At 37.6% G+C, this 15,982-nt stretch overlaps 1 protein-coding gene across 3 annotated transcripts in view; it reads left to right on the top strand.

Moving 5' to 3' along the window:
• RASA2 (RAS p21 protein activator 2) overlaps positions 1-9,653 on the top strand; it is a 114,976-nt gene extending 105,323 nt beyond the window's left edge. For all 3 annotated transcript variants that reach the window (XM_069473154.1, XM_069473152.1, XM_069473153.1), the window contains 5 exons: positions 1,526-1,608; positions 2,606-2,814; positions 3,887-3,990; positions 4,693-4,882; positions 6,556-9,653. In XM_069473154.1, coding sequence (XP_069329255.1) covers positions 1,526-1,608; positions 2,606-2,814; positions 3,887-3,990; positions 4,693-4,882; positions 6,556-6,586 — 617 coding nt within the window. In that variant the 3' untranslated portion in view covers positions 6,587-9,653. The remainder of the gene's footprint in view (positions 1-1,525; positions 1,609-2,605; positions 2,815-3,886; positions 3,991-4,692; positions 4,883-6,555) is intronic.
• Positions 9,654-15,982: the final 6,329 nt, after the last annotated feature.

Raw genomic sequence — 15,982 nt, 5'->3', positions numbered from 1 at the left:
AGCAGTTCATCTTTATTTAATATTTGTCTTTTGTCAGACTTTTGAGACCTAAATGCATGCACGCTCTTATGTGTTCTGTTTACTGCTATATCATACGTGGTTAGAACAGTGCCTAGTATAGAGTGGACATTCAATATATGACAGTTGAATTAAGTGACTTTATCTTTTTTAAAAAATTGTATATCCCATCTGCTTGAATTACATAAATTTTAGATATTATACCAGAAACTAGGCTTAGTAAATATTCTATGTTAACATCTCTGTTCAAACTGAAAAAAAACCTTTATTAACCAAATAGTTTTCTTTGCCAAAAATGCTATACATTAATTGGTTCAGTAATATAAAATGCAAAGTTCTGGCCCGGCACTCACACCTGTAATCCCAGCACTTTGGGAAGCTGAGGCAAGAGGATCACTTCAAGCCAGGAATTCGAGACCAGCTTAGGCAACATAGCGAGACTCTGTTGCTACAAAAAGATCAGCTGGGCATGGTGGTGCACACCTGTAGTCCTAGCTACTCAGGAGGCTAAAGCAAGAAGATTGCTTGAGCCCGGGAGTTCGAGACTGCAGTGAGTTATGATCATGCCACTCTACTCCAGCCAGAACAACAGAGTGAGATACTGTCTCTTAAAAAAAAAAAAAAAAAAAAAGTGATGTTCTTAATCTCTGGCACTTCAGTCCTCATGTCGTTAAAGCAAAGCTTAGGGGGAAGTAAAAGCAAAACTTTGATTTTCTAAGAACAACATTACAAAAGGACTAGAAGTCAGTTATATTTGCTTATAGTTTCATGACTGTATGAAATATATTAATAGTTTATTCTCAGGTAAATTATAAGTTGAAGTACATCATATTCTTATGCCATATTATTATGGAGCTCCTTTGGCAAACTCAAATTTCCTTAACCAAATTTCTAAACTCGAAGAATAAGGATTCACTCTAGCAAATAATATTTTTACTTTGTTCCCTGCATCTCTTAGAGTAAACTTTGTAGTTTCAATCAGCTGGCCAACCAATATGTGATAATAATGACAGTTTTTCAGTTTAGAAACATTGTTTTGAGGATTGATCCCGTAATATTAGGTTAAAAAAATAGAAAAATTGACTTAGGTAGTCATAGTCACTGCTTATGTAGTAACTCCATGAAAGAAAATTCCATGTCTTGGCAAATTTTGAATAGTCCTCTATTTCTAAGTATATTATTTTTCTCAGTCCCCACATAATTAACGTTACAAAATTTTATAACATTCTTATTTTCTACATAGAAATCAAATTTAGTTACACATTTTCTTGAAAATATTTTAATTTTGTATTGCATAAAGTAAAAAATCACTTTATAGAAAGTAATCAAAATTTATCTGTTCCATAAAACAAAAAATATTTATATACACATCATCTGGAAATCTACTTTAGGTTATTTGTACTTCTGCCATCAAGAGGATTAGCTTAAACCTTACAGAATTAACCTCTCATCTTTATAAATCTGATGGAAATTATTTTAATTTTGTTCTACTTCTTTTATCATTTAGGCAAAGATGCAATTTACACAATCCCAGTAAAAAACATTCTTGCTGTGGAAAAACTGGAAGAGAGCTCCTTCAACAAGAAAAATGTAAGTTATATAAATAACTGTTTAAAGCTTTCCAACTGCATACATTAATTGAAAATTTTCAAGAAGTTGTTTTAGTGTTAACCATTAATCATTAACAGTTTGTAAATTGCTAGCTCAAACTCTGCCTTAAAATTGTCCATTATAGTTGATGCTTCATATAGTCTGCCTAGTTTATTAAGTTAAAAATACATTTCTCAGGCCGGGCGCGGTGGCTCACGCCTGTAATCCTAGCACTCTGGGAGGCCGAGGTGGGCGGATCGTTTGAGCTCAGGAGTTCGAGACCAGCCTGAGCAAGAGTGAGACCCCATCTCTACTAAAAATAGAAAGAAATTATATGGACAGCTAAAAATATATATAGAAAAAATTAGCCGGGCATGGTGGTGCATGCCTGTAGTCCCAGCTACTCGGGAGGCTGAGACAGGAGGATTGCTTGAGCTCAGGAGTTTGAGGTTGCTGTGAGCTAGGCTGACGCCACGGCACTCACTCTAGCCTGGGCAACAGAGTGAGACTCTGTCTCAAAAAAAAAAAAAAAAAATACATTTCTCAGTACTTCCCTGTTAACAGACTTCTGTACATGACATTCAAGTCTCTAATATAATCCAGCCTCTCTCTCCAGCTTTGTCTTCTGCTACCATTCAGTACATGCCATACACTCAAGCTAATCAAGATGATTTTCTTGTTCCTCTGCTATTTTCCCAGTGCTTTGCCTTTGCTCATAATTTTTCTTCCATCTGAAATTCTTTCCCATTATTCTTATTTATATGATAGTCCATTTCTTTGGACATGTGTAGCTTCTCCAAATTACGTTCTGTTGTACTGCTTAGTACCATGTCACTTAGATTATCTATGGGACTAACTTGCTTGAAAAGTAATAATTCATAAGGTACCTTAGCAGTTATCTAGTCAAGCAAACTAGATTTCTATTACGTACTTTTTTTGTGTTTTGTGTGGTTTTTAGACTCTGTCACTAACTTTTTATCTTAATTGCCTTGTGAAGATGTTCCAAGTGATACATACGGAGAAACCACTCTATGTCCAGGCAAATAATTGTGTAGAAGCTAATGAATGGATAGACGTGCTCTGCAGAGTGAGCCGATGCAATCAAAACAGGCTCAGTTTTTATCATCCCTCTGCATACATAAACGGAAACTGGCTCTGCTGTCAGGAGACGAGTGAAAACACCCTTGGCTGCAAGCCATGTACTGCGTAAGTTTCTTTCTGACTGAAAAAGCAATGCTTCCAAATGTGGTATATCCATACAATGGAATATTAATTGTCCATAAAAAGGAATGCACTACCGTTACGTGCTACAACATGAATGAACCTTGAAAACATGCTAAGTGAAAGAAGGCAGACATAAAGGCCATATGTGATCACATTTATATAAAGTGTCCAGAATAGGTAAATTCATAGAGACTATGAAAAGTAGATCAGCGTTGCTAGGGGCACGAGGGAGGGAGAAATGGGGCATGCAAATGGATACAGGGTTTCTTTTTGGAATGATGAAAATGTTCTGAAAGTAATAGTAGTTGCACAAATTTGAAACAAAATTAAAAAGGCAATGTTTAGGCCGGGCGCGGTGGCTCACGCCTGTAATCCTAGCACTCTGGGAGGCCGAGGCGGGTGGATCGCTCAAGGTCAGGAGTTCGAGACCAGCCTGAGCAAGAGCGAGACCCCATCTCTACCAAAAATAGAAAGAAATTATATGGACAACTAAAAATATATATATATAGAAAAATTAGCCGGGCATGGTGGCGCATGCCTGTAGTCCCAGCTACTCGGGAGGCTGAGGCAGGAGGATCGCTTGAGCCCAGGAGTTTGAGGTTGCTGTGAGCTAGGCTAACGCCACGGCACTCACTCTAGCCTGGGCAACAAAGTGAGACTCTGTCTCAAAAAAAAAAAAAAAAAAAGGCAATGTTTAACTAGAAGCACAAGCTTGCAAGACATCAAGGAAAAAGGGTCCTTAACATTCTCTTTCTAATTACATAGAACAACCTTTGTAGCCCTGTAGACTTAAGTAATGATGTATTGTTTTTGTAATGAAGCATAGGTTCATTATGAAAATGACTTTACTTTAAAATTCCCCTCCTTATGAATAGTCAGATAATGATCACACCTCTCTTGGCCCCATTTTATTTAACTGTCAGATGAAACTAAATTTCTGAACTTCCTTTTTCAAAATTCTGTGATACTGTTTTTAGTCTCAAACCATCAAAAGTCTTTTGCATATTAACAAAGTAAAATTTTTCCAATGTCTTTAATTTTATTTTTACTATAGAGGTGTCCCTGCGGACATCCAAATAGATATTGATGAAGACAGAGAAACAGAAAGAATTTATTCCCTTTTTACCCTCAGTTTACTTAAGCTGCAAAAGATGGAAGGTAAATGCACAACTTATCTATTTTTATATAACCATAATCTTTCATTACCAATTCCTGAAGTATTTCTTTGGCATTTTTAAAAAGTTGAAAATACAGGCCGGGCGCCATGGCTTACACCTGTAATCCTAGCACTCTGGGAGGCCAAGGTGGGTGGATCACTCGAGGTCAGGAGTTCGAGACCAGCCTGAGCAAGAGCGAGACCCCGTCTCTACTAAAAATAGAAAGAAATTATCTGGCCAACTAAAATATATATATAGAAAACAATTAGCTGGACATGGTGGCTCATGCCTGTAGTCCCAGCTACTGGGGAGGCTGAGGCAGTAGGATTGCTTAAGCCCAGGAGTTTGAGGTTGCTGTGAGCTAGGCTGATGCCACCGCACTCACTCTAGCCCGGGCAACAGAGCAAGACTCTGTCTCAAAAAAAAAAAAAAAGTTGAAAATACTCATAGATCTACCAAAATATTGTTTATATGAAAGTTGACAAACCCCCAAAGGGGGCATTTTTCATAAATACGTAAAAAGGAAAAATAGTATTTTTGCATAAATTTCATTCTAATTAATAAAAATCTATGTATTTTAGTTATCTATGCATTGCCAAGGGAAATCTCTCCAGCATGAAACACTTGAAAAATTCTTATTTGTACTACAAATTGCATTTATAGAATTTCATTGTCTAATCAGAGATTTTACTGCTCCTTGTAGAGGCTTGTGGAACTATAGCAGTCTATCAAGGACCCCAGAAAGATCCCGATGATTATTCTAACTTTGTAATTGAGGATTCTGTAACAACCTTTAAGACAATTCAGCAAATAAAAAGCATAATAGAAAAGCTGGATGAACCTCATGAAAAGTATAGGAAGAAAAGATCAAGTAGTGCAAAATATGGGAGCAAGTAAGTAGTTTTTAAGCTGCTATAAACATATTTTTAAACAGAGTTTGAGATTGCCTCTCCTGCCCTGTCCTCACCCCTGACCTGCAGGCCTCCTGTCTACCGTCATCTGCCAAGACCTGGCCCAGATCCTTTCTCTTATGCAAGCTGGTCACTGAAACTCAAAGCACACTTTGTCTTTTCTACTTCATTGTGTTGGTGCTGTACTTTATCACCACTTTTAATGTCATATTCCTTGAATAGTTTTCCATTTTTATTTTATTTTTAACTGATCCTTCTCCTCCTTTATATCTCCCACAGTGGCTTATACGTAGTAAGTACTTTTAAAAAGCCAGTTGTGAAAATGCTACAAGTAATTTATAGTTGATTTTTTGGATCCATTTCATATGTAGATGGATACTACAATGGATAACAACAGCAACAGCTAACATTTATTGGGAGTTTACTCCACCATGGGGCACTATGCCTAGTACTTTGCATCATATCATTTAGACTGCTTTTAGCAGCAAGTAACAAAGACCCAACTGAAGTGGCTTAAATGATAAGGAATTTTTTAGTCTCACAAATTAAGGACTAACTTCTGCAGTTGGTTAATTCAGCAGCACAGCACTGTCCTCAAGGAACACCAAGCCTCAATAAGCTAATTTCTGATCTTCCTAAGGCTTGTCTGCTGATAGTCACAGATAAACTGCAGTAGTTTCGAGCCCCACATTTTTATATAGTAGTGTCCAGAGGTAGAAAAGGCTGTTTCCTCCTTACTAGGAGAAAGAAACCTTGTCTAGAATTACCCCCAGCCTCCCCTGAAACACAGGGCTTCCCAATATTAGAACAGAATCAGTGTCCTTTTTGTAAAGAAATGGATAGTCAGGGTATGGTTCTTGAGCCAGCAAATAACAGTGTTTTCCACAATATACACTCTCTCATTGATCCTTACATCAGCCCAACATGGTTTTATCCCCACTTTACAGCTAGAGAAACTCAGGCTCAGGGGAGTTAAATGCCTTGCCAAGGTCACACAGCTGATTAGTGAGGGGGCTCCAAATCCTGGCCTCACCACTGTAAATACTCTTTGAAAAGTTTGTGTATTAATAACTATATTTTTTATTTATGAATATTAAACAGCAGTTCAACAAGTATAAATATTTATGTTCTTCCTGGATAGAAAGCTCAGTTCATTAGAAAGGTTATTGTAAGCATCCTAATCCCGTGTTTTCTACATTAGTATAATTGGTTCTCTTCCAAGAGTAATAATCCAGTTTTCTTGGAGCCTTTGGAAGTTTCCATATGAGGTCCTAGTCAATATTTGACCATCCTTCTTAAATTGTACCTCCTCCCCATACCCCTATACTACCCCTTCCCACTTTTATTTTTCTTTATTAAAAAACACCAACTTTTCTTGTGCTAATTATTTTACTGATTTTATTTTCCCTGTACCAGGATGTAACTTCCATGATGGCAATGGTTTTGTCTGTTTTGTTTACTGTTGTATCCTTAACTTCTAAAATAATGCCTAAATATAATAGGTCGTCAGCAAATATTCATTGAATTAATGAAACAAGACTTGACATGAGACATTATCATGATAAAATTATAAATACTTAATGGATTCTATATTTGTCACTTTTTAAAATTTTATATTTTTTTAACTTTTGAAAAATGATTTTCTTGTTTTCTAGGGAAAATCCAATTGTTGGGAAAACATCCTAGAGTTTGACCAATTGATTCAGAAGAACTGGAAAATAATTATTTTTCTTGGTATTTTTAAATTCATCATATATTTTGTTCATAGTATTTAAGAATGAACATTGGCTTCAATGTCACCTGCATTCACATTGTATTTAATATTTAATAATTGAAATTAATTGGGAATCCTGGAATTGATAGATTACTAGAGAATTTGAAGCCCAAGATTCCCTTGTATGTCCAGATCAATGTTTCTCCAACTTCTTTTTGATAGAAAGACTCTTCCTAAAGAAGGTTCCTAAGGAAGCTGTGTAACAGAGGGAGAACTCCTCCATAGCAAGAAACCGTCTCTTCTTGTAACACTCTGTTCTGTGGACTTGTTTCACTACCATTAGTGCCTGCTCTCTACTGCCAACATTGTGTTTTACTAGAAAATCCCAATCCATGACAATTCAGAGCTTTCCATTTAGTTCATCTAGACTCTCTTTAGTTAAAAAAGAAAAGAAAAAAAAATTTTTTTCCTTTGGTCCATCAGTCATTACAGGTTACATTAGAGATAGCTACAAAAACTTTAGAAAACTGCCAGAGCATTCTTAAAAGTTGGTAGGTCCTTTTGCCTACTTAAAGATGTAAACAGAACTCAGATAGGAGGAATCAGGGAATCTGTGCTATTATGTGCATCTTGTTTACATTTGGAATGAGTGATGGCAGATGAACTAAAATGAGACCACTAAATTTTCTTCATTGTTTTAAATATCAGGTACTCATTTTCTTGATTTGAGAGTTCAGATTAACATGACTTCTAAGGACATCTTTTCTGAAAAAGAAGAGAAAGTAAACAGTGAACAAAAGTGGTAGAAAAATCACTTGACTTCACCTGCTATTTCATGTTGTAATAAGGGCCACCATAAGGATGCCCTCCTCATAGTGTTAGGTTGTGATCTAACTCAAGAACAGTCACTCGGCGCACTTTACTAATCTGGACTGCCCCAGATTATACTTTAGGTACTCCATGGTATCTAATCTTTATGATCAGTTGAATGATCAGTGTTTAAGTCTAGAAATAATACTTTCCTGAAAATGTTTATATTTCATTGCTGTTTCCTTATTGCCTGTTAGCCAAATGGAATTTGGGCAAGCAACTATTTGAATACTATTTTTCCCTAATACTTTACTTTTGTCCTAAAAACCATAACTGTAAATAAGCAGTCGAAGCAAGTTACCACCTTGAAGTTAAGAGGGATACACTTTGCTTCATCAGTATTAAAAACCATGGTACTCTTTTTTTTTTTTGTCTTTTTTAATTCAAAACATTTTCTAAATGTGGTACTTTGAACCTTGGAGTATTTACATATGTTTCTGTTTAAAACTGTGACTTATTAATGTAAGTCTAGCTAGTAGTGCTTTTTTGTTTCCCTGAGCATAAGCTATATTTCAAGATAGACTTTGCCAATTATGTTATTGGTGGGTAATTATTGTCAAAGTATATTTTTATTAGGTAATTATTTTTAAAGACTATTGGCACACACTCAAAGTTGTTCCATAAATGATTATAACCAAGCAATGTATTTCTCTAAATGACTGTAAAACTAATTGGTTATATTTAAGAATCAGTACTAGTCTGCATTATGGTAGGTTATTACTCCTGGCCCATTTTTAAGACAAGTTTGAAAGAGTCCTTTAAATTTTATGAGCATGTAGATTCTATAAACTACACTGATTTATAAATATGAAAGAATTTAGCCATTTAATAAATTTCTCATTCTCAAATTTCATTCAGATGAAATTCCTTTTAAGAGTCTCTGAAACATCTACCTGCAACGGACATATGAGCATTACCAAGTATTAATCATTACTCTTTAGTGGCTTTTTAGTCCTCCGCTATGTTTTTTTAAGGCAAAAGAAATATTCTTCTAACATTTATAATATCAAATCCCCAATTGTTTTTAAAGATCATGGCATGATCAAAGGGACTAAGGCTATGTGCATACATAAGTTTGGATTTGAAGGGGAGAGTTCAGTCATCTCGTTACTTTCTTCACGTGACACTTTTAAACAGCAAGTTTGACTGGAATTTACCAGCTTGGCACAGCCTGAAAAGACGTAATGTGAAATTAAATTAATTGTCTTTGAAAGTCTTTTGAAATAAGACACCATATCAGTAGGACCCTAAGATAATCAAGGAATTTGCTTCCAGGGACCTCATTCCTCTGCTGTTACTCATGAATACTTTGATTTTTACTACCCAATCTGCTTTCTCTGCCTTTCCCTATCTAAAAAAAATACATGGCAGCTTACTTCACCCTAAAAACCTGAAAACCCCAGGAAGGAAAGAAAAGGATGATATGGGGACGCTTGCCATAAATGCCAGTTCTGTTTCTTAGTTTAGCCATTTCCATCAGTAAAAATTGTGGTGATCTGTTGCTTATTTTGTTGTTTTGTTTTTGTTTAGCTTTGTTTTTCTAATATTCATTTAATTAGATGATGGAATAATAAAGGTTTTACTCTAAGGAATATAATTTATCAAACTGAACTTTTTTATTTGCCAAAGAAATATGTTTTTGATATCACGGGTAATGGTTGTGTCAAAACTAGGCTTTTTAATTTTATTATACCAAAAAAAGTATGTGGCTTTTGTTTCTGTTTCTGAAGCCTGATTTCATTCATCAGAAAGGCATGTTCATGCCAGGTTTTGAAAAACAGATCTTGTTTTTAAGTGAAAGCACCTTTAATTTGTCCTAACGGTACATCCTGTAAAGACAGAATTCTGCATAGCCTTTTTACGTGTCCTCACAGTATGTGAAAAATACAAGACTCATTCTCGAGTTAAATTACCAATCTTGATTGATATTATCTGCTTTCATTTTTATTAACTTGGAAATTAATATGTTGCTAGTAAATATTGGTTTTTACAGTGTCCAGTTTGAAAATGTAAGTTATCAAAACTTAATGTAGTGAATTTGTGTAACCATGTTGTATTGTTGAGAATGTATTTTTATTTAAATTTTATTTTCTTATCAAGAGTATTATAAAAATTAAAAACTTTTTTAACTGTCGCTTGGAAATAACTCAAATAAACTACAAGCCTGTCTATTCTTTGTGAGACCCTACTTTCTTACTGATTTAGGTATTTCTTGTTGTTTAAAATTATCATACCTTGGCTATTCGTAAGGGAATAGTGGAGGTGAGAAGTCTCCAATAACAAAAAAACGAAGCAATCTGGAAAGTGTTTGGTATTCTTCTCTTGCACTTTTCTAGGCTGATTTTTGATGGGCTGTGTTTTTATTTGTTTATTCGCTCATTCAACAGACTTGTTTTGAGGACCTGTGGGGTTCGGGCACCTTGGAGGCACCTTTCATTCCCTAGAGCCATGCACATCTGGTGTGGAGAAATATACTCCACTCCTGTCTGGGTAAATAGTTTAGAGCTGGGTTTTCTAGCCTATGTTTGACTTTTTGAAGAATCCCACTTTCTACGCTTCTCAAAAAAGAAGTCAACATCAGAGCCTCTGGTTACTCAGGTCTTGCATTGACCCCTGCAGGTTAACCTACCCTGTAGCTTGACCTTCAGTGCATCACCCTTCAGGATGTTAGAATTTCACCGTGTTGTGGTGTTGTGCCATTTTGAGGAGTTATGTAGAAAATATAATGTTTCAGCACCAAAGACCAGGTTAGTGGGTAACTTGTGCCCCAACAAGAGAAGCCAGGATCCTTCCCCATTAGTGCCTCAGCAACACTGTTAGCATCTCTAAATAAACCTTTCATAAAACACAGCACCTGTGACTCCAGAGGAATTTAAAGTTAATAAAGAAGAAAGGATAGGATTCTGAATCTCTAAGCATCTTATTTTTATTGAAACATCAGAATCCCTCTCAGACTAGCCCATGTATAGAACTTGTGAGAAACATCAGACTTAGGGTTCTAGTCTATGATATGAACAACTTAGTTCTTTGAGGGAGAGGGGGCCATACTTTAGTTGTTTCCCTTTCCAAATTGTATGATTCCAAAATGGGAGCTACCTGAGGCCAAGCAGAGTCCCTTTATCACACAAGAATTAAGAAACAAGACATAGCCTGGCAGTGCTGGCATATGGTTTTCTACTCCAAGTATGTGGCAAGTGACGACCTCTGCAAACCCTTCTGAGAATAAACTATCTTGGATAGACATGACACACTTGAAAATAAATTGACCAACATTCAGAGAGACCTTGGGTCTTAATTCCTTATACACATCCTCACCTGAGATTTGGTCTTTTGTGGCCAAAAGTTTATTCTTTGGCTTGCCATTTTGCCATTTGACTTCTTGGTTTGGGGACACCATTTGCCACCATACTCTGAGCTTATGCCTATATTTTATATTGACAAAAAACAAGGCATGACTTTTTTAATTAAAATAAAGTCCTATTCCCATTAAAATGCCAATGTCATTTTTCACAGATCTAGGAAAAATAATTGTATGCTTCATATGGAACCAGAAAAGACCGCAAATAGCCAAAGCAACCTTAATCAATAAGAACAAATGAGGAAGCATCACTTTACCAGACTTCAAGCTATACTACAAGGCTATAGTAACCAAAACAGCATGGTCCTGACACAAAAACAGAGACATAGACCTATGGATCAGAATAGAGAACCCAGATATAAAACCATCCTCATACTGCCATCTGATCTTTGACAAAGCAGACAAAAACATACACTGGGGGAAAGAATCCCTATTCAATAAATGGTGCTGGGAAAATTGGATAGGCACATATAGAAGACTGAAACAGGATCCGCACCTCTCACCACTCACGAAAATTAATTCATGATGGATAACAGACTTAAACCTAAGACATGAAACTAAGAATTCTAGAAGAAGATGTTGGAAAAACTCTTCGAGATAATCAGTCTAAACAAAGAATTTTTATAAAGAAAATCCCAAAGGCAATCACAGTAACAACAAAAATTAACAGATGGGACTTGATTAAACTAAAAAGCTGCTGTACAGCCAAGGAAACAATCAATAGCGTGAACAGACAACCTATATAATGGGAGAAAATATTTGCACACTATACATCTGATAAAGGCTGATAACCAGAATGTATAAAGAACTCAAATTAGCAAGAAAAAAATCAACTCCATAAAAAATGGGCAAAAGATATGAACAGAACCTTTTCAAAAGAAGATAGACTGATGACCAATAAACATATGAAAAAATGCTCAAGTCTCTACTGATCAGGAAAATGCAAATCAAAACCACAACAGGATATCACCTAACCCCAGTGAGAATGGCTTTTATCAAAAAGTCCCAAAGCAACAAATGCTGGTGTGGATGTGGAGAGAAGGATACATTTACACACTGTTGGTAGGACTGCAATTTAGTACAACCTGTATGGAAAATAGTCTGGAGTACTAAGTAAACCAAAGTTATTAAAAATGAAAATTTTTTTAAATTAAAAAATTAATTTTTTTAAAAGACAAAAAAAAAATAGTATGGAGTTACCTCAAAGAACTAAAAGTAGACCTACCATTTGATCCAGCAATCCCACTATTGGGTTTTTACCCAAAGGAAAAAAATTTTTATCAAAAAGACACCTGCACTTGAATGTTCATTGCAGCACAGTTCACAATCACAAAGATGTGGAATCAACCCAAGTGCCCATCAATACATGAGTGGATTACTAAAATGTGGTATATGTATACTATGGAATATTACACAGCCATAAAAAATGGCAAACCTTTTGTAATAGCCTGGATGGAACTAGAGACCATTCTACACAAAGTATCACAAGAATGGAAAAACAAACACTACATATACTTGCTATTGGAACTAATCGATCAACATCCATGTGCACATATGGTGGTATTAATAAAACTCAACAGAAGCCAAGTAGGAGAGAGGGGAGAGGAGGGAACAGATAAATTTACACCTAAAGGGTACAATGCACACTAGTTTGGTGATGGGCATAAACTGCACAAGAGTAAATCGTGTAATCAAAATGTACCCCTGTAATATTCTGAAATTTAAAAAAATAAAGTCCTATCAAGTTTCATTCTGTTTTCTGCCTTATATTCCAAATCTTATTTGTTTCATACTATCAAATAAAACCTTCGTGCTTTTTATTGATTTGCTTTTTGAGATGGAGTTCAGTTTTAGATACATAAATTTTACTCAGCAAGAAAATTCTTTTATCTGGAGCAGACAACATTGTTTTCCAAATTTAACAAATTTCTCAGCTCCATCAAGAACCAAGAAAAACACACTGCCTGTGGAGTTAAAGAGACACCCATTATTTTAGATGGATTCTCAATGCAGAATTGGGATAAATGATCCCTAGAGATGTATATCAGAATCTCCCTGAAAAAATGGAGGGGCCAGGAGAGAGAAGATATATAGTTTGAAAAGATATAGTCCATATTATAATTTTTCATTTGAAAACGGAACTACCAAAAATAAGTAAATCTTGATGGATACAGATTCATAGATGAAGGAGGCCATGATTCTCACCTGGAGACCTCTGGACCCTGAGATTTTTGTGTTAAGTGTGGCGCATTTGTTTTTAAAACTAGGCAAACACTGGAATATAGGCTAAAGTGAATTCCAAATCTTAACCCCAAGTCTCCATCCTAAACAGAGACAAAATTGTGTGTCAGGAGTTAAGTTTACAGCAAAAATCCCTGCTTCCGAAGACCTTACATTTTGGGAGGAGGAGGGAAACAAGCAAAGTATGTCAGTTGGTGGTAAGTACTATGGAGCAAAGTGACGTGGGAAAAGGAGACGGAATGCTATGAATGGAGTGAGGTGGAAACAGTCTAAAGTGAGGTGGTCAGGGAGGGACTCACTAGGGAAGGAGACATTTTAGGCAAAGATCTGAAGAAGGTGAGGGAGGGAGTCATGTGGGTATACAGGGAAAGATCTTTCTGCGCAGAGAGAAACCTCACGGTATGCTCTGGACCAGCAAAGGGATGGGCGTGGCCGGGGCCGCATGAGTTGAGGGGAGCGGTAAGCAGGAGACGGGGGCAGTGGAGGGGTCTAGCAGCACAGTGATGTGCACCTACCTTTCTTGAATTGCTCTGACTGCTGGGTTGAGAAAAGTCTCAAGGAAGCTACAGGAGGAAGCAGGGGGACAGGGTGGGCTAGTATAGCCATCAGGTGAGGGGTGATGGCACAATGGGTGGTGGGAAGTGGTCAGCGTCTTGTGTTTGATGGTGGAGCCAACAGGATTTGTGGACAGGTGGAATGTGGGGGAAAGAAAGGAGTCTAGGAAGATCCAGTAGCCTAAGCCACTGGAGGCAGGGAGATGACCTTTAGTGAGACAGGAAAGACTGTAGGAGTAACAGGTTTGTATGTGTTTATCTGTGTCCACGTTAATGATTCCTGGAAGCCAGGTCCAATTAAGTCGGTAAGTACCAGTGCATGTTTTATCTAGTTTTACACATTTATCATAACTTCCTCACTAGATTGGAAATTATTCCAAAGATGAGAAGGGGCTTTATCAGACCCCATAGCCCTTGCCCTAAGCTGACAAAGGCTCAATAAACATTCCAAGAGGGGGTGACATGCTCTGGCTAATGGAGCAGCGAGGGCTAGGCTGACAGTCACGACTGAGCTCGAAACTAGCTTTATGATCTTGCACAAAAAACCTCTTTGGGTTTGGGTTTCCCTACAGATGTAAAATTTTTAAGTTTATAGCTTTAAGAAAAAAGTGTCAGACTCCTACTATGCACTGAGCACTCTGCTAACCCCCGGGGGTAGTAAGATGCTGTCCTCAAGCTGCTCTCGGTCAAGCTAGGGACTGGCCCAGGGTGATCTGAAGATTTTTCCCAAGTTCAATACCCAGACAACCCCTAGAGTCCCTGCCACCCACCCCTCAACTATTTGTGTAGATAATTCAACTCCTTTAGTGGACCCTTCCAGACAGGATGTTCCCAGATTCTCCCCAAAACTCCATGACCATGGACCACCTGAGCAGCCTGGACACTCTTCAACCCTGCAGAACATATTGTCATCCTCCTCCCATCATCCTTTGGGGAATTAACAGAAGAGAATCCTGGTCATTCATGAAATAACTGACTGACAAATGAAAGAGCCTGGTGCAGGAAAAGAGCCCAGCACCCATTCTGTGAGTGTGTAGACAAAAAGCAGCCTTAAAACTACAGAGCTGGCTCAAATAAGGAGCGCAGGGACTGACAGTGCGTTCTAATGTGGCAGCACACATTGGGAGGACACTGAGCTGCCCCGGAGTGCAGCATGGATCTCCCCTCTGGCTGGCCAGCCTCTCCTCCACCCTCCCAGTGTTGACAAGGGACATGGAGAAACTGAAACCTGTGCCAGTGACAGTATAACCATCAGTTGGTGACTCAATTGAAGCTTTTTGGTAGTGGTTTAAAAGAAAACTAAAAATGCTAAATTTCAAAAACATTTGTAGCAAGAAAATAAAGCAAATCGTTATCTCAAACTAATTTTTATATTTAAATGCCCTATTGTATCTTGGAAATTTTCAACACATTTTACTTAAATGCTTAAGTAAATAAAGAGACTTGCTCAGTTACAAGATTGAAAAGCTTAAATCTAGTCACTCTATTTGTAAACATTTTTTCCACATATTGAGAAATATATGAAAACCTTTACAGACAGACCACTAAAAGGTAGTAGGGAAGCAAATTGTATAACCTGCACACCTTAAATTCTGTATAGCAGTCAGTGAAAGTGCCGAAGTTTAGTTAACCTTTGTTTTTCAGCCATCCTAGCAAAGCGGAGGGAGGGATTCAAGTTTCCAGTCATAGTTCAAGGGTGTTTTCTCAAACCTGGACCTAGTTTCCCTGCAATTTCCAGCAATTCCAGTTCAACGAGCCCCACAGGATGGAGATAGAGGAGGAGCTTGTCCTTTGGCCTCCTCTTCACTGGAATCCTTCACTTGTCATGTTAGGAAGACAAAATGGATCGAGGGTCGGGGGGAGATTTTTCCTCAGACCCTGCCACCTTCCTCAGGGCTCCCGGGGCCCCTCCTAGGGCCATATAGGTAGGCTTACGGCGTCAGTGCTCTCATGCGCTCTGCTGAACTAAAGCACACAACAAATTCTAAACAAATGTCATTTTACTACAAAGCCTGGGACTGATCCCCAATCTCATGAGAGGTGCCCAAAACACTGGTAGCCTCTTTCGACCCTTGATGCCCACTCAACCTGTGGGAGTCCACTGCGGACCACACTTTAAGAGCCATTGGCTGCTCCATCTCTGCATAAGGCTGGCTCTGCCGGTGACGAAGCAATGCCTGGATGATTTATTTCATACCCTTAGAATAGCTGTTCTCCACCAGAGAGGATTTTTGCCTTCCAAGGGACATCCAGCAATGTCTCAAAGGATTTTTGGTGGTCACAGCTAGGGAATTGCTATTGGCATCTGGTGGGTAGAGAGCAGAGATGCTGCTAAGCATCCTACA

This window comes from Eulemur rufifrons, chromosome 7, assembly GCF_041146395.1.
Source record: "Eulemur rufifrons isolate Redbay chromosome 7, OSU_ERuf_1, whole genome shotgun sequence".
Classification (NCBI taxonomy): domain Eukaryota; kingdom Metazoa; phylum Chordata; class Mammalia; order Primates; family Lemuridae; genus Eulemur; species Eulemur rufifrons.
Note: the sequence above shows the minus strand (reverse complement) of the source record. Positions and strands in the feature narration are given on the sequence as shown.